General features: G+C 40.2%; 1 protein-coding gene across 9 annotated transcripts in view; it reads left to right on the top strand.

Annotated features, from left to right (window-relative positions):
• The window catches only part of FAT1 (FAT atypical cadherin 1), a 386,437-nt gene that overhangs the window by 340,162 nt on the left and 20,519 nt on the right, over positions 1–25,756 (top strand). For all 9 annotated transcript variants that reach the window (XR_013272342.1, XM_077477359.1, XM_077477364.1 and 6 more), the window contains 5 exons: positions 9,748–10,207; positions 12,943–13,096; positions 19,397–19,507; positions 23,063–23,694; positions 25,307–25,441. Coding sequence is in view for 8 of the 9 variants with exons in the window: in XM_077477359.1 (XP_077333485.1) it covers positions 9,748–10,207; positions 12,943–13,096; positions 19,397–19,507; positions 23,063–23,694; positions 25,307–25,441 (1,492 nt within the window). In the remaining variant the exon portion in view is untranslated. The remainder of the gene's footprint in view (positions 1–9,747; positions 10,208–12,942; positions 13,097–19,396; positions 19,508–23,062; positions 23,695–25,306; positions 25,442–25,756) is intronic.

The following is a 25,756-nucleotide window of genomic DNA, read 5'->3' as shown; positions in this document are numbered from 1 at the left end:
TTCACTCAGGGGTGTACTAACTTATGTTTCCAGTGGTTTAGACATTAATGGCTGTGTGTTGATTTATTTTGGGGGGACAGCAAATTTACACTGTTATACAAGCTGTACATTCACTACTTTACATTGTTGCAAAATGTAATTTCTTCAGTGTTGTCACAGGAAAAGATATAATAAAATATTTACTAAAATGTCAGGGGTGTACTCACTTTTGTGACTTTATATGTCTGTTATTCGCTAGTAACAAGCTGTAACATGGAACATTATCAAATACATTTGCATTGGTAGCATGTTCTATACGCTGTTATTTACTTCATCGTGTGGGCATAACCTTTCCATACCTTCCAACCTTCTGAGATGAGAAAGATACCTTTTAATGTAAAGCAGCCTTTCTCAACCCGGGTTTCCAATGACCACAAATGGAAGGCGCATTATTCTAAGTGACCATCATACTAATGTACTGTAAACTTTTGATATAGTAATATAATACAGCAGGGGTTCCCTGAGCCTTCAAAGTTATTCCAATGGTTCCTCTGTGTTAAAAAGTTTGCGTAGACTCAGTGGCGGCCAATGGGAATTTTTTTTTTGGGGGGGGGGGGGGCTGCTTTTTACAAGTGCTTTTTTCTTTATACTGGCTTTTAAAACTAACAACTAATTAAATGGTTGGATGTAATGCAGTATAACACTTCTTACAATTAAACAGGACATATTTAGTACATCAGACCGAAAAGTTGAACAAATAGGAATGCGGAATAGAGGGACTTGGTTCCAAATGAGGGACAGTTGGGAGCTATGCATTCCATTAACCCGTGCTTATTCTCTGAAATTGGAATATTTCTGCTATTTATTATTGAATACCACCTCTTAAAAATGACATACAAGAGGACAGTGCATTATCAGTTATACGCCAGTCTGATCCACTATGGACCCATATGGAACTGACCCAGTTAAATGAGAGTCTAGAAAATAAGATAAAATGGCCTTTCAGTTGCTGAGCTCATTTACTTCAGCACATGGGGATGGATGCCATCTGGGCCAGGTGCTTTATCTATTTTAATTTTTCTTAGACCGAACGGCAACTTTGTTCATTAATTACATTTTAAAACTCTGAAAGAGATCATGCTGTAAAAGAATTTCAGAGTGATGCATGATGCACTCTTTTTACACTCTTTCCTGACTCAGTATAAAAGGGAGAAATAAAATAACTTACAATGGTACAGCGCTGCTCTGGATATGAGTAATGGTGAAATTCCCTGGCTGTATTACCTTTAAATACACAGTAAGGATGTTTAATCATTTAAGGTTGGCGGTATGGAATTAGTAGCATCCCAGGAAGTGATGGCAGCCATGCTAGTTATGCCAGTGAGTGATGCCAGTGATGGAATAAATGGAGTGGTAAATGGACAGATGAGAAGAATGGGTGAATTACTCCTTTGCTTGCAGGCACAACATATTATAAGAGCACTGTTAAACGTGAAGTACTAATGTGCCATTAAACGTGTAAACCATATATATGGTAAAGTGCTAAAGTGCAAAAACATGAATATAAAGCAGCTGGCTTCTACCAAAAATATGAATGATATGTAATGGAGCAGCGCTAAATATCTCTTCAGAAATACTAAAGATAGCTGATAATAAAGTGCTCATAATGTTCCCAGGTAACTCTGAAACCAAGTCGGATCTCGGCCAATGTTGAGATTTGGAGGTTGTGAGAGCAACAAAAGGACATTTTTTTTTTGTTAAAGAGGAACTCCAATGATACTTGTGTTTTATTAAAAGTCAGCAGCTACAAAAATCTGTAGCTGCTGACTTTTATTAACCTCCCTGGCGGTATGATTCATTCTGGTTTTAGGTGCTGAAAGCGGTACAATTATTTTGCATGGAAATTTGGCATTTTATATTGTAGTCCTGTCATAGGATAGGATAATAGGAATAACTCTCTTCTGTTCAAACCAGAGTCTAGCAGACATCCCGGGTATGATAAAGTTTATAATATAATAAATAATAATAAAAATGATTCAATAATGTAATCAAATCCTAAAACACTGAAAAAGGGACACTTTCTGGTTGCTATGGACAATCTCCAAATTTCAGGCAGAAAAAACAGTATTTATAATATAAAAGTGCACGCAGGGCACTGGACAGACCACTAGGGACAAAGGGGGTGTGTAATTTTTTTATACAGTACTGTAATCTGTAAGATTACAGTACTGTGTGTGTTTTGTGTCTTTTTACTTTTTTGAATTTGCTGCCGTTCTCCACTCCCGTGCGCCGTAACGTCACAGGGAACGGACCTCGGCGGCATTCGGGCACTGTGTGAATCGAGTGGAGGACAGCTCAATCACACAGCGCGGAGGACATCGCTGGATCCAGGGGACAAGGTAAGTAACTCTCCCTGTGTCCTCCCTGCATCCAGCGATGCGATCCCGAGTCTGGCTTGGGGTTACCCCTCGTGATAGTAAAATCCCAACCCGAGCCAGACTCGGGATTACCGCCAGGGAGGTTAAACAGACAATCACTCGTCCCAAGATCCAGAGATGTGCTCACCAGAGCCGTTATTTCCGTTGGTCTTCTGTCCCTATCACTGGCATCTCAACTGTGGGCACCCGACTGTGACAGCTTGCTGCTTCACAGCTGAGTGCCCACTGCACATGCACGATCCGTGCTGTGCATATGTGAATGGTCCCGCAGTCTTCTGAGACTTGTGACATGTACCAGAAGACTGTGGGGGGGGGGTCAATGTAGGGAGGAGCCTAGGCGATCCGAGCGGTAGTGGAAGCAGTTACCTGCCCCCTCCCCCCCCCCAAAAAAAGTGCCATTTGCTAAAGAGAATAGGGGAGGAAGCCTTAAAGTGGAACTTCTCCTTTTGAGTGAAGCTCCACTTTAAGAATACATACTTGAATGTCACAGTGGCTAAGTGATTAGCACGTCCGCATAGCAGCACTAGGGTCATCTCAACCAGGGCACTAACTGCCTGAAGTTTGCATGTTCTCCCTGTGCCTGCCTGGGCTTCCTCCCACACTCCAAAGACATGTGGTAGGTTAATTGGTTCCTGTCTAAATTGGCCCTAATATGTGTGTACATGTGAGTTTGGGACCTAAGATTGTAAGCTCCTTGAGGACAGGAACAGATGGGAATGGACATGTACAATATACTGTATATGTAAAGTGCTGTTTAAATTGACGGTGCTATATAAGTACTTGTAATAATAGAAATCCAGAGTTTAATGTCACCTTAATGCAATCAAAAAGAGCTTGCGTGTTATATTACAGGGCTAGCAGGGTGGCTGATTGCAGAAGTAGGCTTCATATACACAATAACATGTAGCAGCTAAACTACTAAATCATATCATGTAGTATTTTCATGATTTTGTATTATCTCAGTATAGACCATAGTTACAAGGCTAAAAAAAGACATGGGTTCATCCAGTTCAACCTATGTGTGTATGTGTGTGTGATGTTTATTCTTTAGCAATTCCCTGTACATTCTGCTTCCGGGAGAAAACATCAAAATGTTTTTTGAAGTTGTCTACAATCTCACTTTTACAACTGAAGAATATTTATTGAATTCACTGTACTACTGCTTTCCCAACAAAATAAAAGTATGTGAAAGGTTTGTGGCGTAAAAAAAAAAAAAAATACTTGATGAAATAAAATACTAATTCATGAGAAAAGTGGTTGAATAAAAAAAAATATAAATATGTATATATATATATATATATATATATATATATATATATATATATATATATATTATTTATTAATCGCCAGTGGTATTTATAATTGTGAATGAAAGATTTTGATGAATAAATGATCATAAAATAAAGTTTTAATAACCCAGGCAGCTCACTGAGCTGAACCTATTGAGATGTACTTACCTCTATAGCTAACCTAGGGGTCCCCAAATTACGGCCCATGGGCCACATTCAACCCACTACAAGATTTTATCTGGCCTGCTGCTAAAATCAGTGGCGTGTCCTTTATGTGCACACGTTGAGGATTAAAGTCAGCAGAGGTTGCACACCAAGATATTGAATTTCTTATAGGCTCATCTTCTTCATTTCATTCCTAAAAATGTGAATATTTGGTGAGCAGCTCCCGCGTACAGTATGATTGCACTTGAGGTGGGCGGTAGCGGGATATTAAACTTCAGATATTGTACACTAAAGCTATTAGTTCTTGTTATTCATTCCCCAATTTTTGTTATTATCTGTTCTATGCACTATAATAAACAATACCAATTAAATGTATTCATTTATATTGGAATGTGTTTTGTCAAAAACAATTGAAATTTAAGTAAAAAATAGTCAGTAGAGATTGCTTCCTATGTAACAGTGGACTTTGATGAGACTCTGATGTAAGGGGACCTTGATATAAGGGGACTCTGATGGGGATCTGGGGGAGGGATATGATGGGAACCCTGATGTTAGGGGAGACTTTAATAGACTTTGTTGTAAGGAGGACTCTAAGGCCCCATTCACACCTGAGTGTTTTGTAGCTTGAAGCTTGAAGCTACAAAACGCTGGAGGGGAAAAAATCTATTATTCTCAATGGAGATGGTTCACATCTCCACTCCATGTCGCCTGATGCCGAACGCCTGAAGCTCAAACAAGTTCTGGACCCTTTTTTGTCACTCAAATCAGGCAGATTTGGGTGTTTTTCTTCTTTGTACATTGGTGACCTTTTGCCCTGCACAAAATCGCAGCAAAACGTGGTAAAAAAACGCTGCAAAATCGCTGTAAAAATTTCTGCCTGAAAACGCTATGTTCAGGTGTGAATGGGGCCTTATAGGGACCCAAAATGCAAGGAAAAGGAAGACGCTGATAGAGTCTGACAGGGGAAAGGAGGGGGTTGATCTTTCTTTTGACCTAGGAATATTTGTAAAATATACACTTTACTGAAAAGTTTGTAGACCCCTTGGCTAACCTATGTATTATGCCCCGTACACACGGTCAGAAATTCCGACGGAAAAGGTCCGATCGGATTATATTGTCGGAAAATCCAATTATGTGTGGGCTCTATCGGACTTAATTCCGACGGAAAACATCTGAAGGCAGGATCTCAAATTTTCTGGCAACAAAATCCGATTGGACTTTTTCCGACCGTTTGTAGAGAATTCCGATCGGACAAAGTGCCACGCATGCTCAGATCAAAGTATGAGAGCAAAGCTATTGGCTACTAGCCTGAACGTAGTCCCGTTGTAACGAAGGAACGTCATCACGTCCAGAACGATTGGATTTTCCGACAACTTTGTGCGACCGTGTGTATGCAACACCAGTTTCAGACAAAATCCGTCTGAAAAAATCAGACGGATTTTGTGGTCGGAATTTCCGACCGTGTGTACGGGGGCTTCGGGAGGGTAATATGTCTTTAATGACCTTTCAGCCCAAGCATTTAAATGATACAGATACAGAGGCCTCCATTTTAATCAGAAAATTCGCACTTCATATTATTTATTTTGGAAATAGAATTTGAAGTTTAATCCAAGGAAATGTTCAACATACATGAGTATAAACTCTGTCACTCTGGCAGTCAAAATGTGGACACTCTAATTTTAAATCTAGCTGTGCAGGATAAGAAATGTGACATGCCTTCTCATCCCTTTTCTGCTCTGTCTGTATGATTGCTGAATTGTTCATAGGAAAATGAATTGGATTTGGTTATTTGCTCACTTGTCATGTTCCTTTTTATATCAAACGAACAAATATGTTTTTTCCGTAAATTTGCATTTCCATTATTAAGTTGGGGAAACATTCATCATTACCAGAGAGCAGCTCGACTGGAGACATAACTGGTGAATACATTGGTATCCGTTTGTGTCAGTAAAACATTCAACATTGATTAGCTTTATTTACAACAAGTGACAACATAAATTTTTCCTCAGCGGATACATAGTCAGGCTCATCAAACAGAGTCACCGCCAAGTCCTGTCTCCCTGATGTTTTGTGACTGCTTTGACCAGTTGCTGGCACACACACACACACAAGAGAACGTGTCATGAATGGTGCTTCCGTATGGGACTCGCCCCTCGAATTTTACAAACAGCCCTCCGAGCTCTGGGCGATGATCTCTTAAGTACCATGACTTCGTTGGCTGGCTGCTGACATGTTTGATGCCACACAGATGCATTAGTATTCACTGTGCATAGAGAGGCTTGCAGCAAAAGAGGAAAGGGGAGCCAAGAACACTCGCAGGTGCCAAGAATTCATGTTTTTTTAATAGTTTGTAATACATATTAAAAGTACATTCAAGAGCATACTTTCCAAGGTCATCTGTTTTCATCTTGGCATAGCTATAGTGCACTAGGTCACAGCTCTACTTAAAGCGGAGTTCCGGCAAAAACATTTTTTTTATTTTTATTTTTTATTGATCCTATCATTATTATTAATACAATTCAAAAACTAATATACAATGTTTATTATGTATTTATCAAAAATATAAATTTCTTACTGACTATTTGCTACATCCTGATGTGACCGTTGCCATCATGATTGTGAGCATGTGAAGCCCAATCGAGCTCTCTTCCTGGATTCATTTTGGAGAGGTAAATGCTGGGTAACCAGCATGCACCTCTCGATCTCACGCATGCGCGTTTCACCAGCCGTAGCGCTGATTGTTTCTAAAGTTGCCATAGCAAGAGGGGGCGACGGAGGATGGTCCTGCCCCATTGTTATGGCAACATCACAGTACCGTCCGCAGACTCCTGGGAAATGATGACACATCATTTCCTAGGAGCACAGGCGAGGGAGGAAGTGACGAGGAGCTCCGCTGACCAGGAAGTGGCAGATTAGGAGGACTACATAGCAACAGGGCTGGTAAGTATTAAAAAAAATAAAAAATCCTCCAAATGTTTTTTTATAGGTTTAGAGGAGTCTGAACTCAGCTTTAAAGAAATATTGTAACTGTACGCAGTTAAAGTATACCTAAAGCCAAGAACAAAATTGTTCTATATTGCAGTTGACTGGTCCTCAGATGTGTTGACTGCATCAGTTTTCTTTTCTTTAGTACATTTTCTGCAAGTAAAGACAAATACTTGTTGATCCTGATAGAAAAAAAGAATAATTCTCTTTCCAAGCTATCTTCCTTGAACTACACTACTCTTCTCTGTAAAGGAGATGAGCAGAGACCGCAGTATTTTTAGTCCATTCAGGAGAGCAGCCTAGGGTGACAACTTTGCTCCTTCATAGATAAAATATAGTGACAGAATGTTGTCACCCTAGGAAAGGATGTGTGTTACCTAAAGGATCATTAGGTGAAAATAAAGATATAAAACCTTAAAAACGAATACAACCACTGTGTCCATCGACTGGTAAGCTAAAATAAATATACACGTTGTTTACGGGGTTTACATATGCTTTATTGATCAAACTGGTTAGATTATTTTATTTTGCATGCCTTTATTTATATTTCTCTCCATATTTCCATACAGACCAAGCTGTCTGTTAAAAGTGACTAAATTGGGACATTGTAACACTTTCAGGGGTGCTGCCTATAGTCACAATTTATTTCTAAATAAATGGTGCTTCTCATGTCGCGTACACACGATCAAATTGTCCGGCGGACTTAGTCCACTGGACCACAGTACGCCGGACAATTCGATTGTGTGTGGGCTCCAGCGGACTTTTTCATCGTAAAAGTCTGGCGGACTTAGAAAGTAGTTTTGACTTAATATTTGTCTGCCAGACTTGGCTTTCAGTGGAAAATCCATTCGTCAGTGTGCTAGCCCGGTGGACTAAGAATGACGCATGCTCTGAAGCAAGTACGAGAAGGAAGCTATTGGCTACTGGCTATTGAACTTCCTTTTGTAGTCCCGTCGTACGTGCTGTATGTCATCACCGGACTTTCGGGGTGTCCGTGTGTGGCCAAGTCCGTTCGTTATAAAGTCCGGCGGATTGTTTGCCGGACCAAGTCCCCCGGACAATTCAATCGTGTGTACGCGGCATCAGTGTTAAAGTTTTTCCTAAGCAACAGATACACTATGTAGCCAAAAGTACTGAGATGTCTGCCTTTACATGCACATAATCTTTAATGGCAACCCAGTCTTAGTCTGTAGGGTTGAATATTGAGCTGGCCCACCCTTTGCAGCTTATAACAGCTTCAAGGTCAGGCACTGGTGTTGGATGAGAAGGCTTGGCTCATAGTCTCCGCTCTAATTCATCCCAAAGGTGTTTGATCAGGTTTAGGTCAGAATTCTGTGCAGTTTCTCCACCCCAAACTCGCTCATCCTTGTCTTTATAGACCTTGCTGTGTCATGTTGGAACAGGAAGGGGCTATCCCCAAACTGTTCCCATAAAGTTGGAAGCATGAAATTGTCCAAAATGTCTTGGTATGCAGACGCCTTAAGAGTTCTGTTTGCTGGAACTAAGGGGCCAAGCCCAACCCCCCTGAAAACAACCCCACATCATAATCCCCCCTCCACCAAATGATTTGGAGGGGTGGCCCAATACTTTTGGCAATATAGTGTGAATGAGCAAGTTTGGTGGGGTGGGGGATACTTGATTGGACTGCACAGAGTCCTGACCTCGACCCGATAGAACACCTTTGGGATGAATTTGAGAGTGGATACTGCGAGCCAGGCCTTCTTGTCTAACATCGGTGCCTGACTTCACAAATGCTCTTCTGGAAGAACCGTCAAACATTCCCATGGAAACACTCCTAAGCCTTGTGGACAGCCTTCCCAGAAGAGTTGAAGCTATTATAGCTGCAAAGGGGGGGGGGGGGGGCAACTCAATACTGAAACCCTACAGACTAAGACTGGGGTGCCAATAAAGTTAATTAAAGTGTCCCAATACTTTTGGCAATATTGTGTACTTTTGCTTGTTTTCTGTAATTATGTTTTAAATGCAAAAGTTCTCTTACCTGAAATGCATTTGTCAGCAGAGACCTCCAGGCCCAGAGATTACACTTTTTCAGATGACTGCTTCTGACAAGTGACAGCTCCACTGAACAAGATGTCTCATGCTACACACTTGCTAAACTGATCACTTTGCCCCCTCCGCCCCCCTCCAAAAATAAAATGATTATGATATTTCAGTTATAGAGTCTAGTAGCACCCCCTGTCTTCTGGTATTTTTTGCGAACTACAGCACTAAGATCTCTGCATGGTCTAATGTACTTTATCTTTCTTTACGTTATTTCAGTCTGTTTCAGCCTATTTCTCAGTTCATTTCTATGATGTTATCTGGCCAAACAATGACATCCAAAAGGACACCAGCCCACATCCAGTAAAGTAGAGCAAATGCAAAGACAAAGCGTAGTAATTAGGAAGCCTATATGGGCAAAAAAACAACAACCTGTTTTCTTCCCATTGTCATACAAACGTACATGTTTGCTGGCTCCTGTTAGACTCGCTGACTCCAATTTCTATCCCAGTATCTCAACTCTGCTAAAGTATTGGAGATGAAGTTCATTATATATACAGGCTTTATAATGTTTCATATTGAAGCAGTTTTGATACCCTGCGCATTCCTGAGGATAAGCAGCCCACCATCTTGTCCAAATGTACTTTCAGACATTTAAAAATGTATTTTCCAGCGTACAGTAAATCACTTTCTGTATGATCTATGAACTAAATCACGCTAACATTTTCCAGTACTCACCAGACATAGGACTTCTGTAGAAAACAAGGATTTTACTCTGGTTTGGTATTACTGGAAAATCTAAAGCAGAAACGTGGTGCTTATTTCTGATGAAATTTAAGGAGTTCATAAATGACTGGAAATGCTGTTTTCTTTTCGTTTTTTTTTTATAGATCCAAGGAGGAAAACTGCAATACAAGTTTGATTGTGGAAGTGGTCCTGGAATTGTGTCTGTGCAGAGTATTCATATCAATGATGGCCAATGGCACACAGTGTCATTAGAGGTGGATGGTAACTATGCCAGATTGGTCTTAGATCGTGTCCATACTGCATCTGGTACTGCACCCGGAACTCTGAGAACACTCAACCTGGACAATTATGTATACTTTGGAGGCCACATGCGCCAAGGAGCAAAGCATGGAAGAGGTGCCCAAGTCAGTAATGGATTCAGAGGATGCATAGATTCTGTGTATCTCAATGGTCAGGATCTCCCCCTTCATAGCAAAGTAAAGAACTCTGCTCTAATAGAAGAGTCTGTGGACATTACTCAAGGATGCTCACTAACGACCGCCGATGCCTGCGCTGGCAACCCCTGCCACAATGGTGGGGTGTGCTCCCCCCTGTCTAATGGAGGTAGGCTTTCTTCTGCGCGGCTTACACTCACTGACATAATTGTTTAAGTGTTTATTTGTTGTTGTATTATTTGGTTTATAAGGGGCTGTATATTCCAAAACTGCTGATTACCTACTGTACATTGTGTTCCCTCTTGTGCAGTAAAATCTAGATTAGAAAATCTATCTTCAGTTCTTATCTCAAGGCTCACATAGTAGCAGCCATAAAAGAAGAGATCCATCATTTGAATAGCGCTGTTGTTAAATTATTAATAGAGGCAAAACAGGAGAAATTCACCTGCACTTTTATTTAAAGAAAAGTAGAAATAAAACTATGGAGCACATAGGGAAATATTATGTGTCCCAAACATCTTTGCATTATAGCAGCTTGCAGACTTATAAATGTGTTACTTAGTCCCGAAGCAAGTATTGGACAAGCCGTATCACTGTGGCAGAAAAGCTTTCTCCGAGTTAGAATTGTATCGGTTAAAGTGTAGTTGTATTTTACTGGTAATATCTAATATTGTACATCTGGCAAATGAATAACATTCATACACATGCTTTGCCGCCTACAGTATATTGTTCCCCCATTCTTTTTGGAGACTCTTAAAGCATTCAACGAGCCCCATGGGAAATGCTCTGATTTTACATGTTGGAATAGGGGAACTGTACATCCATAAAATACTTTGGGGTTTGAAAACTTTTAAACTGGAACTCTAGGTTTGCTTCCATTTTAAGTAGTTCATTTGGGAGAAGCTTAGTCCAAATAAATTATCTTATTTGTACAGTATTTTTAGACCATGGGTTATAGGCACTTTTTCTTCAGGTACAAGCCTATAACCCATGGTCTATTAATATCTTGCCTGTGTTCTTCACTGTACTCCAATATGGAATATGCAGGTAAGTCAAAATTCCTCTTATTTCCATGTCAGAACAGTTTGGCCACTGAGGATGCTGTAATAGTCTGTAGTAGCTTTGCTGTATAAAGTAGGCTTCATTGTTTACCTGCACTGGTACAAGTGATTTACATTCTGTTGCCCTTTACTGTACTTGGGAAATAGGGCCAAGCTTTGTTCGCTTCAATTATCCAATCACATGCAAGAATAAAATACTGTTCTGTTTTATGTACTCTGGAACATGATTGGGTATTTAAATTAAACACTGCTTTACCTTTTTAACTAAACTTTAGTGTGTAAAAATAGAAATTGGCATTAGCAGCCGGTGAGTGCATATAGGTGAAGGATCACTGCACTTCTAATGACGTAGTGGAGTTGTTTTGCACACTGGGGGACATCATTATAGAGTACCTCAGGAAGATTTGTTGATGTGGAATTGCGGACTTTATGAATTATTGGACATTTATTGAGCAACAGCACTTTAACCACTTAAGGACCAGTCTTATTTTTGACATGTGTTGTTTACGAGTTACAATCAGTTTTTTTTTTTGTTGCTAGAATGGAATTTTTAATTAAAAAAGTAAGAACACAGTAAAGTTAGCCCAATTTTCTTCTATACTGTGAAAGATGATGTTACGCCAAGTAAATTGAAACCCATCATATCATGCTTCGAAATTGTGCCTGCCCGCGGAATGGCGACAAACTTTGGCGCTTAAAAATCTCCATAGGTGACGGTAAAAAATTTCCACAGGTTACCAGTTTTGAGTTACAGAGGTCTAGTGCTAGAATTATTGTTCTCGCTCAAAAAGACCTCATATTTCACATTTACACTTCAAAGCAATAACAAACAAAAAATTGTCCCTTTAAAGCCCTTAGGCGGAAGTGACATTTGACGTTGTTGCCATCATCCAGTGGTATGGAGTTGAGTGGGGGCCATCATTCCCTCACTTGACTTCCTGCCTATAAGGGGATAGGATCGGATCGTCTCCACCACTACCGACGGATTTGGTAAGCTGTGGAGATGACCGGGCAGGGTGGGAGGGGGGTGGTCATCTCTCCTGCCGCTGATAAAAGTGATCTTGCCGGGAATCTGCCATGGAGACCACTTTTATGTTAAAGCAGACCGTTGGCCGTTGAAAAAAATACCGGGGTTATGGCAGCTATCTGCTGCCATTGCAACGGTATTTAACGTCAAAGGACTGACGTATATTGACAACGGGTGGTCCAGAAGTGGTTAAGATTGCTATGTTTGCACACTAAATGTTTTTTGTACAGTACACAATGTTGAGTGGTACACTTTAGCAATTTGATAATCAGTGACACTTGTATAATTCTGACATTAATTGTATTTGTGTATTAATTCATTTTACTTTACACTTTGTTTTAATATATTTTTGTGTAAGGTTGGCGTATCACCTTTTTATGCAAGTGCTGTTTCCTCACATCACTCACTTATATATCTTTACATTGGCCACCATAGCGAGCAAGGTGAAACCGTTGTATGGTGTTGTATGTGTGTCAGTAGACATTCTGGAGAAGATAGCATACTAATAGTAGTGTAGGTGGGTGGTTATTAATAGTGCATTGACACACACTGGAGATGAATAACATTTGGGATACTCTAATGTAGCTGATTGCATCTACTTACTCCCTGTGGCGACAAGCAGATTTTTTTTTTTGGCACAACTGATCCTCCATATGCCTTTGCAGACCTGAGAACAAGAGAAATAACACATTTGCTATTTGCACAGTTTGTTTGTTCACTGACCTACATTATATGATAATGTTTGTGAGAAAGGTGTAGTTGTATTTCTGTGATACTGCTAACCTGATACTGAACTTTCTGTGATTGCTCCAACAGGTTACTACTGTAAATGTACATCATCATATGTGGGCACACATTGTGAAATAAGTGTCAATCCCTGTGCCACCAACCCTTGTCTGTATGGTGGTACCTGCATTGCAGTTAAGGATGACTTTATCTGCCACTGTAGAGGAGATTACAGTGGCCAGAGGTAAGTTGTAATACTCCTTGTTTCTTTTCACACTTGGGGAGGAAAGGAGCGCTGTGTATCCATAATTTATTGGTTGTGTGCCACTACAAAACATATTAAAGTAAAGTCCTTGATCACTGACCACAGTATTAAAAAAAGACACTCAAAACCAATTCTTATGCCCTGTACACACGGTCTGACTTTCTGACGGAAAATGTGCGATCGGATCGTGTTGTCGGAAAATTCGATCATGTGTGGGCTCCATCTGACTTTTTCCGTCGGAATTTCCGACACACAAAGTTTGAGAGCTGGATCTAAAATTTTCCGACAACAAAATCCAATCGTTTAAATTCTGATTGTTTGTAGACAATTCCGACGGACAAAGTGCCACGCATGCTCAGAATAAATTACACGATGAAAGCCATTGGCTACTGGACCGTTTATACAATGGCAACTTTGTGCGACTGTGTGTATGCAATACAAGTTTGGGCCAAAATCCATCTGAAAAAATCCAACGGATTTTGATGTCGGAATGTCCGACCGTGTGTACAGGGCATTAAAATTGTCCCCTCTTATTGATGGAGATCTGATTGTCTATCATTCTACAGCCATGATCACAAGTATAAAATTAGATGTGATCAGTCAATGCAAAAACATTGCCAGCATATCCCTTCACTGGCTTCCCCTACCCCACTGTATAAAGTTCAAAATGCTAACCACAACATACAAGGCCATCCGCAACATCGCCCCCATCTACATCACCGACCTCATCTGCAGATATCTCCCAAGTCATCCCCCTCCTCTCCTCCCAGGACCTCCAGCTCTCCAGCTCCCTTGTTACCTTCCCTCATGCTCGCCTTCAGGACTTCTCCAGAGCTTCTCCCATCCTCTGAAACTCCCTGCCCCAGTATATCAGATCAGCCCCTAACCTGTCCACCTTTAGATGATCCCTGAAAACTCATTTATTCAGGGAAGCCTATCCCACACCCACCTAACTTTCCCTGAGCCACCCCCATCAAATCATTTCCTGCATCTATTACCTTTTGTACCACCACCCCCTTCCTTTGAAATGTAAGCTCTACGAGCAGGGCCATCCTGTCCCTTCTGTATTGAACTGTACTCTACTTGTGCTGCCCCCCCTCTACATTGTAAAGCGCTGTGTAAACTGTTGGCACTATATATATTGTGTATTATTATTTTGTAAATTATCTCCATTCATCCAAACACTATGCGCCAAATATGGAAATTGCCATGGACACTGAGCTGGATAAAACACTTGGTCGTTGTAGAGACAATTTGCAAAAATTCCCTGATCCCAACCAAACAAATGATTACTTCCCTCTCTGGGTGGTACCATTGTGACATATGCCATAGACTTGGTGCTCTCTGTATAGGAAGATGAAGAATTCTATAGGCATGAATGGACAAACTCTGCTCATCAGGACCACCCTATCAGTTAATACTCAGATCTAGTCAGAGGTGTTGCCATTCTACTCTGTTGAAAACGCCCCTTTAAACACGTTTGTGCAAAGGTTGTATGCCTTAGCACTATAAGTGTCTTGACTTAATGGAAACTGAATTTTTTATTAGTCTTAGGCAATTTTTTTTTTATTATATTCAATCTTCAAATGCATTGCATACTTTCAGCTAGAGTTTTGGACACCAGATAATAGCTTGACAAGCAAACGGTGATGTGTGTCCCCGTGTAATATCACAGAAGTATTATATTTCTAAGCAGACTAGGCATTGCTTCTTCTCCATGGATTTCAAACCCAGTAGGTGTCCACTTAGCTGCAGCTAAACAATAATGAAACCGCACCAGAAAGAATTACTTCTCACAGCTTGGGAATAGATGAAGCCAGCACTTGTATCTAACCTCTATTGCATTTTGGATGGGCTGGTTACTGCAAACAATATTGAATCAAAAAAGTGTATCACAGAAGAGTTGTGGATGGCAGAAAATGATTGCTTGTTTTGACAGCTCTTCACTATCCGTATTAACGCTGCCAAATACTGTGGATGTGGGTAGATTATAGGTATAAACATCCAACCTCTTTTTAGATTTTCCATTTATGAACTAAAGCCAAAAAATCCAAATACATTCCTGTTTAAATCTGAACTCCAGGCTAAAATAGCTAAATACATAGATGAGAGCTGTTTTATCTGCCATAGGATTTGTATTACTGTCCAAAACACAGTCCCGTCTTTTAGGGAATAAGACCTGACTTGTCTCCGCCCCACTTCAGTAACACTTAACAGTCATGTCCTTCTTTCCATCTGTAACTGTACACTGAAAAAAGGAGCAGCAGACTGATGAGCTCATCTCTTTGTCTCCTTGTACTGCACCACAATTCCTTGTGCTGTTTCACAATTCCACAATTCCTTGTGCTGTTCTTCCCCCAATATGAAATTTGTACAGATATTGCAAGAGGCTGATACCAGGTTAAATTCAGGTACTTACACTGCTCCCATTTAAAAAAAAATATTTAATTAGGTATTAGTTAATGCAATGCTGCATTAAATAAGTATATACAAAGCTATTTCGGCTATATTTCTTCTATGGATTACAGGAGTACAGTTCGTTCTACACTCCTGTGATCTGTGTTCAGTCAACAGCGGACTAAAGCCAGCGTCACTCAGCCAGTCCAGACTTGAGAAGGATCCCAACTTTACAGTCAGGATCGACTCAGATACCTGGACCTGCAGCTGCCATTCTGCTGAAAGTCTGAGCCAGCCCCACCCTCTGCACAGCCCAGGACTCCAGTGAGCGCTGGAGGGGCAGAGCAGAGAGCCCATCATGGCTCAATGCTCAGAACAGAGGGGGAGAACTGAGCAATCAGCGGTGTTTGATCACTCATTTCTCAGTGTAGAGCTTTTGGGGGACAGATGCAGCATGGATTGGTGCTGCAGCCATCTAGGTTAGTATGAACTTTTTTTCGTTTTGATATTACCATACTTATGTTTTAGTTTGTGTATTTTAAATCTGCCTGGAGTTCAGCTGTAAAGCCCAATTCTAAATGTGTTTTCATTTTTAGTTTTGAATAGAGCAGGGAAGGATTACATCTTCTGTTGTTATTGCAGTTTTTGACCCCAATTTCCCTCTACTCCAACACTAGGAAAATAAATAAGCAGGGTATCTGTTATCAGGCCAGGAAGGAACAAATGGGAATAAAAAGTCTTCAGCTTTAATAAATATATATTTGTGTGTTGCTAATTCTTTCTTGGAAAGATTTCCCATTATGTCCTGTCCTTCTGATACCCTGCACAGAAAGTATGGGGTAATCTCCCCAAAGGGAGTTCAGAAAGCAATAAAAACACATTAAATTTTTAAAGAGGTTGTAAACCCTCATGGTTTTTCATCTGAATGCATTCTATGCATTACGGTGAAAAACCTTCTGTAGTGATGCAGCCCCCCAAATGCCCCCGTTTTACTTACCTGGACCCTATCTTTTTCTCCCCGGGGATGAGCACATCAGCACTAGCTGTTCTGATTGGATAGATTGATAGCAGTGCAGCTATCGGCTCCCGCTGCTGTCAATCAAACCCCATGGCATGGGTGCCTGGGGGGGGGGAATCCTGGTTTCTGTGTCAATAGACACAGAAGCAGGACTCGGGAGCATGCCTGTACAGGTGTCCCGAAGGAGAGTGCTTCTCCAACGGGGCACTCAAGAAGAGGAGGAGCTACCAGTGCCGCTGAGGGACCCCAGAAGAGGAGGATTGGGGCCACTCTGTGCTTAACCAACTGCACAGTGGAGGTAAGTATATGTTTGTTATTTAAGAAAAAAAAAGAAGAAAACAAACCTTTAGTAACCCTTTAGGTCTTTCCCACCATCAAGGAAAAATATTGCTGCAGAAAAGCTTTATTCGTTAAAAAATGTTGTTACTAAATATGAATGGGACTTTCTATACAGAGCTGTTCCTATTGATTGACTCCATCTTAAACAGCAAAGTTCATTCTCAGACAGTGTAGGTTATTTACTAAAGGAAAATCCACTTTGCACTGAAAGTGCACTTGGAAGTAAAGTCGCTGTAGATCCAAGCGGGACATGCAAGGAAAATAAAAAACAGCATTTTAGCTTGTACATGATTAGATGATAAAATCAGCAGAGCCTCCACTCATTTCAGATCTACCCCTTAGATCTAGAGCGACTGTACTTTCATGTGCCCTTGCAGTGCGAAGTGGATTTGCCTTTCGTTAAATCCCCCAGTGTTACATCTTCTGTAGCACCTTGCCTAGCATGGAGATCATTGAGCATTAACAGAACTGGATTAACTAAATAAAATAATTGAAGGGCAGTAAAAGCATAAAAAACGGTTCCACTGCTCAAATGTAGTATGGGCTTACCCATTTACTGCACATAGCAGAAGAACTGGGAATCATTTTTCTGCTGTGAATATGTTCTACAAAGGATGTGGACTCTGTTGACCTGCCGAGCTCCTGCTGATATTGTGATTACACTACGTTAAACAGACTGTGACTACTTGATTTGATCGGTGGTATGTAGTAGACCTTAACAGCCAATTACAGTTCAGTATTTGTGGTCAGGAGGGAAAGCTGATTATAGGGTATACTGAACAGAATTGCTCTGTGCACATCTCACTTTAGAGAAAATGTGATATCTTTTTTTATACAATTCACATAGATTAGTTAAGAATGGAAGTCGTGTTTAGATAAGCATGTTCCTAAAGTTCACCAATTTCAGTTTAGTTAGATGTCATTGGTTTAAACACCCACTGACTTAAAGAGACTGTCAACAAAAACAAACAATCTGATAATAATATAAAGTTGCTGTCACATACCTGCAGCTGGCCCATAAACTTTGCCCCTATGGGCTCTTATGTTTACAGGTAATGTTGGAACGTTCTTTAACCTCCTGCTTCCACCCACCACCCCTTTCACCCTTGTACACGTTGGCTCATCGCTAAGATGGGCTAACTCAGTGGCCAGTAGGAAGGGGCAGACATAGACATAAGGGCAACGCTTTGGGAATTTTCTAGGTGCCTTTGTACATGCATTAGCTTTTTAATTTATTCATTTATTTTATTTTTTCTGGCAGAGTATCTGTTTGCCTCTTTCAGACTCAGTCAGCTTATCACAGACAGAAATGTTTGTGAAGATATTCATTTATCCAGGTCATTGTATATCTAGTACTAGTTAGTCACCTTTGACTGGACTTGTTCTGTGATGTGACAGATATTTCATAACTTATCTAAGCACTTCTTCAGCTCTAGTAAGTGTCCAGAACATACCCCAGCACTTATTTCCATTTTCATTATATGTGGAAGACAGATGGTGCTGAAGGCCCAAGAATTTACACCTTCGGCCATGTGAATTGAATGATTAACACCCATGCAGACTTCCTGACACCACAGGATGGGATTATGTAACAAAAACAGGGTGGTTCCACAACTTTCACCCCTTCAATCCTGTTACTGGACAATTTTCATCTGTCTTGACACATTCCACAGTGACTGGATTAAGGTGGCCTGTGCAAGTATAAATTCTGGGGTATGTTCCTGACACTCAGAACTGGAGATTTGTCAAGGATAAGCTACAAAATGTCTTCAATATTGCAAACAAGTTTAACTGAATGTGATTAACTGCTACTAGCTACCCTAGATAGACTTTTTCTGCTTCTTCCGTAGTAGTGAGGCTCAAGGGTTTGGACCTCTTATGGAATTGGCAGAATATGGTATAGACAAAATTTCATTGAAGGGGTCAGTTGGAGTGAGGGAGAGGCTAAACACAGGGACACGCTAGATGGGTACGTGAGGATACTGAGTGGAGGATAAAGGGTCTTACAGGGGGACCCTGGAAAGGAAGAATAGGAGGACACTCGAGAAGGACAAACAAACCAGAGATTTGATATTTCAAAAACACATAAGGTATTATCACACACAATTATGTAACAGCGCTGTTTTATGTACTCACTAGATTTCACTGTCCATACTCACCTGCATGTAACTATTTTGATGCCCTGTGTCTCCTATCACAACAAGAAAATATCAGCACCATCTATATCTTACATAATACACTTGCCACCAGATCGGTTACATTTAACAGCTGGAGGTCCGCTACCCCCCCCCCCCCCCCCACAACCATTTAAGACAATCCATACGCTTGTTCTATTAAAACTGTAATGTCCGGGGTTATGTTATCAGTAGAAATTGGGCACAAGAAGAATATGTGCTAAAAATAAGTGTATCAGCCTTAACATATACTTTTGTTTTTAAATTTAACTAAACGATTAAATGTAATTCTTTCACTGACTCATAGACATGTATTTAAATAATCATCTCAATATAATAATCCTGTTGCAGATGTCAGTTAGGACCATACTGTAAAGACAATCCCTGTAAGAACAGCGGGAAATGCATTGACAGCTTGGATGGCCCTGTGTGCGAATGTGAATCTGGTTTCCATGGAGAAAGGTATCTCCTCCTTCATTCGTTGTGTCACTTTGATGACTAATAACAATTAAGTTATTTGAATGATTATAGCTAATTTGTTTGTGAAAGACTTATAATTTACATTTTGCTAACTCAGCTTGTACCTGATTAACAGTGTTAACTTTTTATAAGCACCCAAATTCTTTTTGAAACAAAAAACACATTTATGAAGGAAACTCCATCAAACAGACCACTCATTATGCTTGAAATCCTGGATGTTAAACATAAGGATATCTTCATTACGCTCCAATGGTGAATGGCTGAGCAGCACTACGCCTGACTCCATTTTGTTCCAGGAATGGGATGGGAAGTCCTTGTACCACTGCTGGAACACAGCTCGGTGTTCTGTATGCTACCCTACAGTTCATGCAGAGTTGACAGCACCAGCATTTTTAGTGGTACAAATGAATTATTTAAGTAACACAAGACATGGAGTTAGGCTTTAAATTATCACATTGTGCCCTACACTTTTATATCTTTCCTGTCTTAAGCCCCATACACACTATCATTTTTTTCTGCTGAGTTTTTCCTTCAGATTTACCAAAACCATATAATATGAGGTCAAACCTTAGGAGTTTCAATTTGTATGCAACCAGGCAGGCCCTTGCACTACGTGGTTTTGGTAAAAACTGATAGTGTGTATGGGGCTTTAGTTCCATTTTAGTTGAGTTCTGAGTTATAACTGTAGAAAGGATGCTTGGTGATAAATGGGATACATTTGCAAAAAAGTCAAAAATAGGAAATGAATTGTGTTGCACCACAGAAGGCAGATTCAGAATTAAAGTATGATTTTTTATTTTTTTTATTGTCATCATAGCAAACAAATATATCTTGTTTAAGGCAGCTGATAGATGAGGTATATTGTCCATGAGTATGACTTTTTACAGGACTAATATTAGGCCCCTTTCACACTGGGGCGGCGTTGGCAGTAAAACTACGATATTTTTAGTGTTGGTATTCAGCTACTAGCAGGGGAGGTTAGCGGCCAAGAAAGGGTTAAAACCACCGCAAAACGCTGCTGCAGCAACGCTTTGTATAGCGGTATAGCCACGCTGCCCATTTATTTCAATGGGCAGGAGCGGTGAAAGAGGGGTGTATACACCACTCCTTCACTGCTCCAAAGATGCTGCTAGCAGGACATTTTTTACTATCCTGCCAGTGCACCTCTTCAGTGTGGAAGCCCTTGGGGCTTTCACACTAAAGACACACCAGTGGCTGTTTCAGGCCTGCAAAATGACCCAGTGTGAAAGTTTGTCTGCTTGCATTGTGTTACCATCATTAAGCATATTTTTCCCCCAAGGGCAGAGACTAAGAAATATCAAAACTTTACTAGGGACGTCCTCAGTAAGTGACACTTTCCAGATAGCAAGGATAACTTTCCAAAAATTTGTGGCAGTGTTGACTTGTAAGTCTGTTAATTTGCTGCACATTTTCACTGGCAAGTTGGACACTTGCAGAGCACTTGAAGCACAAGTTATAGACGACACTTTTCCAATTTGTAGCAAATTTGCGTGGCAAGTCCCGGGCAAGAGCAAAGTTGCAGTGGTGAGTCTACAGTAAAAGCTCTGCAAGTCTACAGCATGGGAATTCAGCCACAGTGCCCCCTGTAGTGGGATGACTATTGCACAACATAGCTGAACCAGAACTTTCAGCAGACTTGCAGAATGTTTGCAGACAAAGTTGATCTGGAGTCATGCAATGTGGACTTGCTGCAATTGTACAACTAAGTTGTGAAGCTTAGCAAGTCTTTTTTTAAACTTGCAGCACAATTGCTTGCTATCTGGGTTATTGTTTGTAGACTTCCAGTTTACCCTCTAACAACTGCTAGTGTATAAGCAGAAAAACACAGGAAAGTACCAGATTTGAAACCCAAGAGCGAAGTCTATATGTTTGTTGATGAACAACTAAACCCAGTTACAGTGTTTTTATGTTGTACCATAGCAGTTTTCAGATGTGATAGCTGCTTCTTTTTTTTATTTTTCAGGCTAGGACATTTTCTGCAAGTACAGAATATAACTGTTGATCTTGCCAGAAATAAAGTGTCCTTGTCACTTCCTGTAAACGCATCATCTCCCATGTAACAGAGATGAACAAAGGCAGATATATTAGTTGCTCTGATACAATAATTTTTTCTTGAAAGTTTCCTTTAATAAAGGATTTCTTTACGGTAAAAACAAAAAAACAAAAAAAAAGCAGGTATATAAAGCAATAAGGGCATTAGCAATTGACAACTATAAAATTACATCAAAGTAGCAAATGTAAGGGTTACAAAAACCCAAAGTGGTACCCCATTCATGAGGACGTTTGCTTCTAAGCATCCCTCAAAACCACTGCAAAAGGAAACAAGCAGGCAAAGGGGAGGGAAGGGGAGGCTGGGAAACAAAAACACTTGCCTGAATATGAGATAAAAAGAGGAGGGAAAAGGCCTAATAGCACTATTAGCCTGTAGCAGCATCCACAGAGGCAAACATTTTAGTGTACCAGCCTGGGTGGCAACCATGGCTCCCTACATAGATACAGTGTAAGTGTAAATGTAGCTACCCTAGGTCAGGTAATGTGTTAACAGTTATTAGGTAAACATAAAAGAAAAGGTATGAACAAAGAAAACAAATGCTGCCACCAAATCTAAGGACTGGTAAGCTACATGATATTACAATATTGTTTTTGGATTTACATACACTCAACGGTCAGAAGGGCACTCTGATTAGGCAGGGCAGTAACAGATGCAAAGGTGAAGGGAATGCTGAATTTAGGTGCAGTTGTGACTAAAGCCCCGTACACGGGCAGAATGTCGGGAGACATTTGCTGGTACAAAAAATACCAGCCGACATTTTGCCATGTGTATGTCGGTCTGTCCAACTGAAGCTGGCTGTGCATGCTGGAAAACCAGCAGCTGACGACTCCTGATCAGCGCTCTCAGCCAGTGGTGGAGAGCGCTGATCAGAGTGTTCTGGGTGGGGGGGATTGTGGGACGCCCCCCTGTCAGAACACAATAGCTCAGCAGGGGGAGATTGCTGGACTAACCTTGAATGTGGTTGCAGGAAAAAAAAACTAGTGTGTACCAGGCTTTAGGGTGAAGTGAGAGCATCAGACAAATACATGCATAGCAAAATCCAGGAGACAGACTGGGGAATGATCAGAGTAGCAGCAACGGAGATACCAAAACACCATGAATAACCTATATGTTGAGGCAGCACTTCAAGCAGAACTGATGTTTTCCCCTTGGTAGGCTTGTGCCACATAGGAATAGTACACATAGCCAAAGTACAAATAATTACAGCAGCTGAGCTGGCCTTGACAAAGCAGATGTCTGGGATATCCGTCTGCTTACAGTTGTCTAATTTCCTATAATTGATTTCAGTTGTCAGATGCCATACTTTATGACTTGTGCTAGTTATCAAGGTGCACACCTTGTTTTATATGTTATAATTGTAACTGACCTGTGGTAACACACAGTATTATAGATAATATGCCATTGAAAACATATGGAGTAGATATTACAATGGTGGGTTTAACAATGATTTTGTGCTGTTACAGATGCCTGAATGATGTTGATGAATGCACAGATAACCCATGCCCCAACAATGCCCTATGTGAAAACACCTATGGCTCTTACACTTGTAACTGCAGCAACGGTTATGGTGGGAAACATTGCACAGATATTGCCCTCAATAAGTACGTTTCTACCTCCTGGAACATTGGCTTAGCAGAGGTCATTGGGATCATCGTCTTCATAGCAGGCATCTTCTGTCTGGTTGTAATTTTTGTTGTTTGCCGAATAGTGTCCAGTAAGAAGAAGAAGAGACAGCAGGAATCAGAAGACAAACACTCTGGGGTATCTTCTGCATTTTTACAAAGACCATTCCTGGATCCCAAAGTGAACAAGAATATCTATTCCGATATCCCTCCACAGGTGCCTGTCCGCCCCATATCCTACACTCCAAGCATTCCAAGTGACTCCAGAAATAACTTGGACCGAAACTCCTTTGAAGGATCCACCATTCCAGAACACCCCGAGTTTAGCACTTTCAATCCAGACTCTGTGCATGGACATAGGAAACCTGTAGCAGTCTGCAGCGTTGCTCCAAACCTGCCACCTCCACCTCCATCTAACTCCCCCTCCGATAGTGACTCAATCCAAAAACCGAGTTGGGATTTTGACTATGATGGTAAGTTTTTTTGTTTTCAATATAACACTGCTAAACAAATATCATCTTACTTTTAAACTGTAACAGTAAGAATATAAGCTGACTGCTCTAGAACTATTAAATGTGTACATTTCCCAAGCTCTCTCTGAGGCAGCTTAGCCTTAAGAATCAGAATGAATACAGACCTTGTAATCTGCATAATCGTTTTGGGTCAGTTTACTACTGCATCAGCATGATAGCCATTCAACTAGTGTTTTCGAAAAGATACAACAGCAATGGTTACCTCCATACTTCCTTGGTACATATTAATGTTAATTACACAGTGCATGAGCATGAGTTGCAGCCACTGATCACAAACATTTTCCAAGTTGTACGTTCGACAGAAGTCAATCGAATGACTTATTGATTAAAATTCAGCTAGTTCCTGCTGAACTGGATGGATTTCAATTCATCTATATCCAGATTTATTACATCCCCACTTGGGAATGGACCAGGTATCCAACACAACAGAAGTGTTTGTTACCAATGGCGGTTGGCTGGCTTTCTGTATAGCTAGGGAATGTATGGTGACTGTTCATAGCAAACAGAAAAGAATATATGTGCTTAAAATGGGTGATGATGGTTAAAACCCCAGATTATGTCAGTGTGCCCTTGGGAATGTTTGGCTGACTCTTTGTTGCCCAACTTTGCTTGAAGGGAAACTTCAATGATTGTGGGGCATTTATTTATTAGTTTTTGTACTATTCATTTTATTTTTTACAAATATTTAGTAAAGAGCACAGCGATGATATTAGTGTCACTGAGCATTATAGATTCATTTTTTTAAGGAGAAGAGCAGAGCTGATAGTTTTCAGATTCACTGTTGGTTAAAGTCTGTAAAACCCTATCTGAGCAGTACAAGCAGGGCAATAGAGAAGCAAGTGACTCCTCTAGCTTGAGCTATTGAGCTCTGTAGGGAAAAAAAAATTTCAGTAAAGCAACTAAAATGGGTAAACATATAAAATAAAATATAGAGCTGCCCCTGTTGGTTGGATATAAAATACTATTATGTAACATTTCATATTTTGCAAATGCAATTTTAAAAATATGAAATTATATAAAACCATTACACCTATCCTTTATTAAAAAAGAGAAGTGAACACAAGGGTTTTCAGGCAAACACTTTTGTAGGATGATGTATTTTGGAAGAAATAAGAGTGCTCATTGGCTGAATAGTTGCCTAGTTCACCACTGTTAATGAATGTAAAGAGGGATACTTGGGGATATTTTTATATTCACTGTGCGCACAAGTTTTCAATACTAAATTGTTGATGCTTAATTTTAAGTCACCACATACTCATGTGTAATAATATGCAGTGTTCATCGGAGGGCGGTCACATGCTTATTCAGCATGTGTAATCTTTACAAATCCTTAAAGCCCTTTTTTTTGTCTTTTGGAGGTTGATTGCACATTGTTGTTTCAATTATTTCATTTCAAACCGTCTCCATGATTGTAACATTCAAACACATTTCTCTACCATTTTTCTTGAACTGAACAGCTTACCGTCTGTCCTTTTGGGAAATGATCAAAGCTATACCTTGTTAATTGAGTGTCCTTAACATTTTGACATTAAATCTTCTTTTTCGCTTACAGCTAAGGTTGATCTTGACCCATGTCTTTCAAAGAAGTCTCTGGATGAAAAGCCTTGTCATCTTTATAATCCGCGCGAAAGCATGTCTGAAATTCAGTCTCTTAGTTCCTTTCAATCAGAGTCTTGTGATGATAATGGTATGTACAGACAGGGATATTCATTCACAGATATAAGTTGATTGGCATACTGGTGTCAGGGTCTCTAGTGATGGTTTGCTAGACATGATAAAATCCACAAACGTAGAAATAATGTATTTCCTAGTTAAAAAATTAACAAGTTCTATTTTACAATGTCTGTATTCAAAATATAAGTTACAAAATTAACACTGCACACAAATGACAATTCTATGTATTTGCCTTTTGTTTAGATTGTAATTAGTGATGTTCGCCATTATTAGTTGCTCCGCTGTCAGTTTATTTAGAAAGCCTTCTTGATGAAATATGATAAACAGA

Source organism: Lithobates pipiens, unplaced genomic scaffold (assembly GCF_037356315.1).
Source record: "Lithobates pipiens isolate NorthernLeopardFrog02 unplaced genomic scaffold, aLitPip1_a1.2 Scaffold_13, whole genome shotgun sequence".
Classification (NCBI taxonomy): Eukaryota; Metazoa; Chordata; class Amphibia; order Anura; family Ranidae; genus Lithobates; species Lithobates pipiens.
This window is presented reverse-complemented; position numbering and strand designations above follow the sequence as displayed.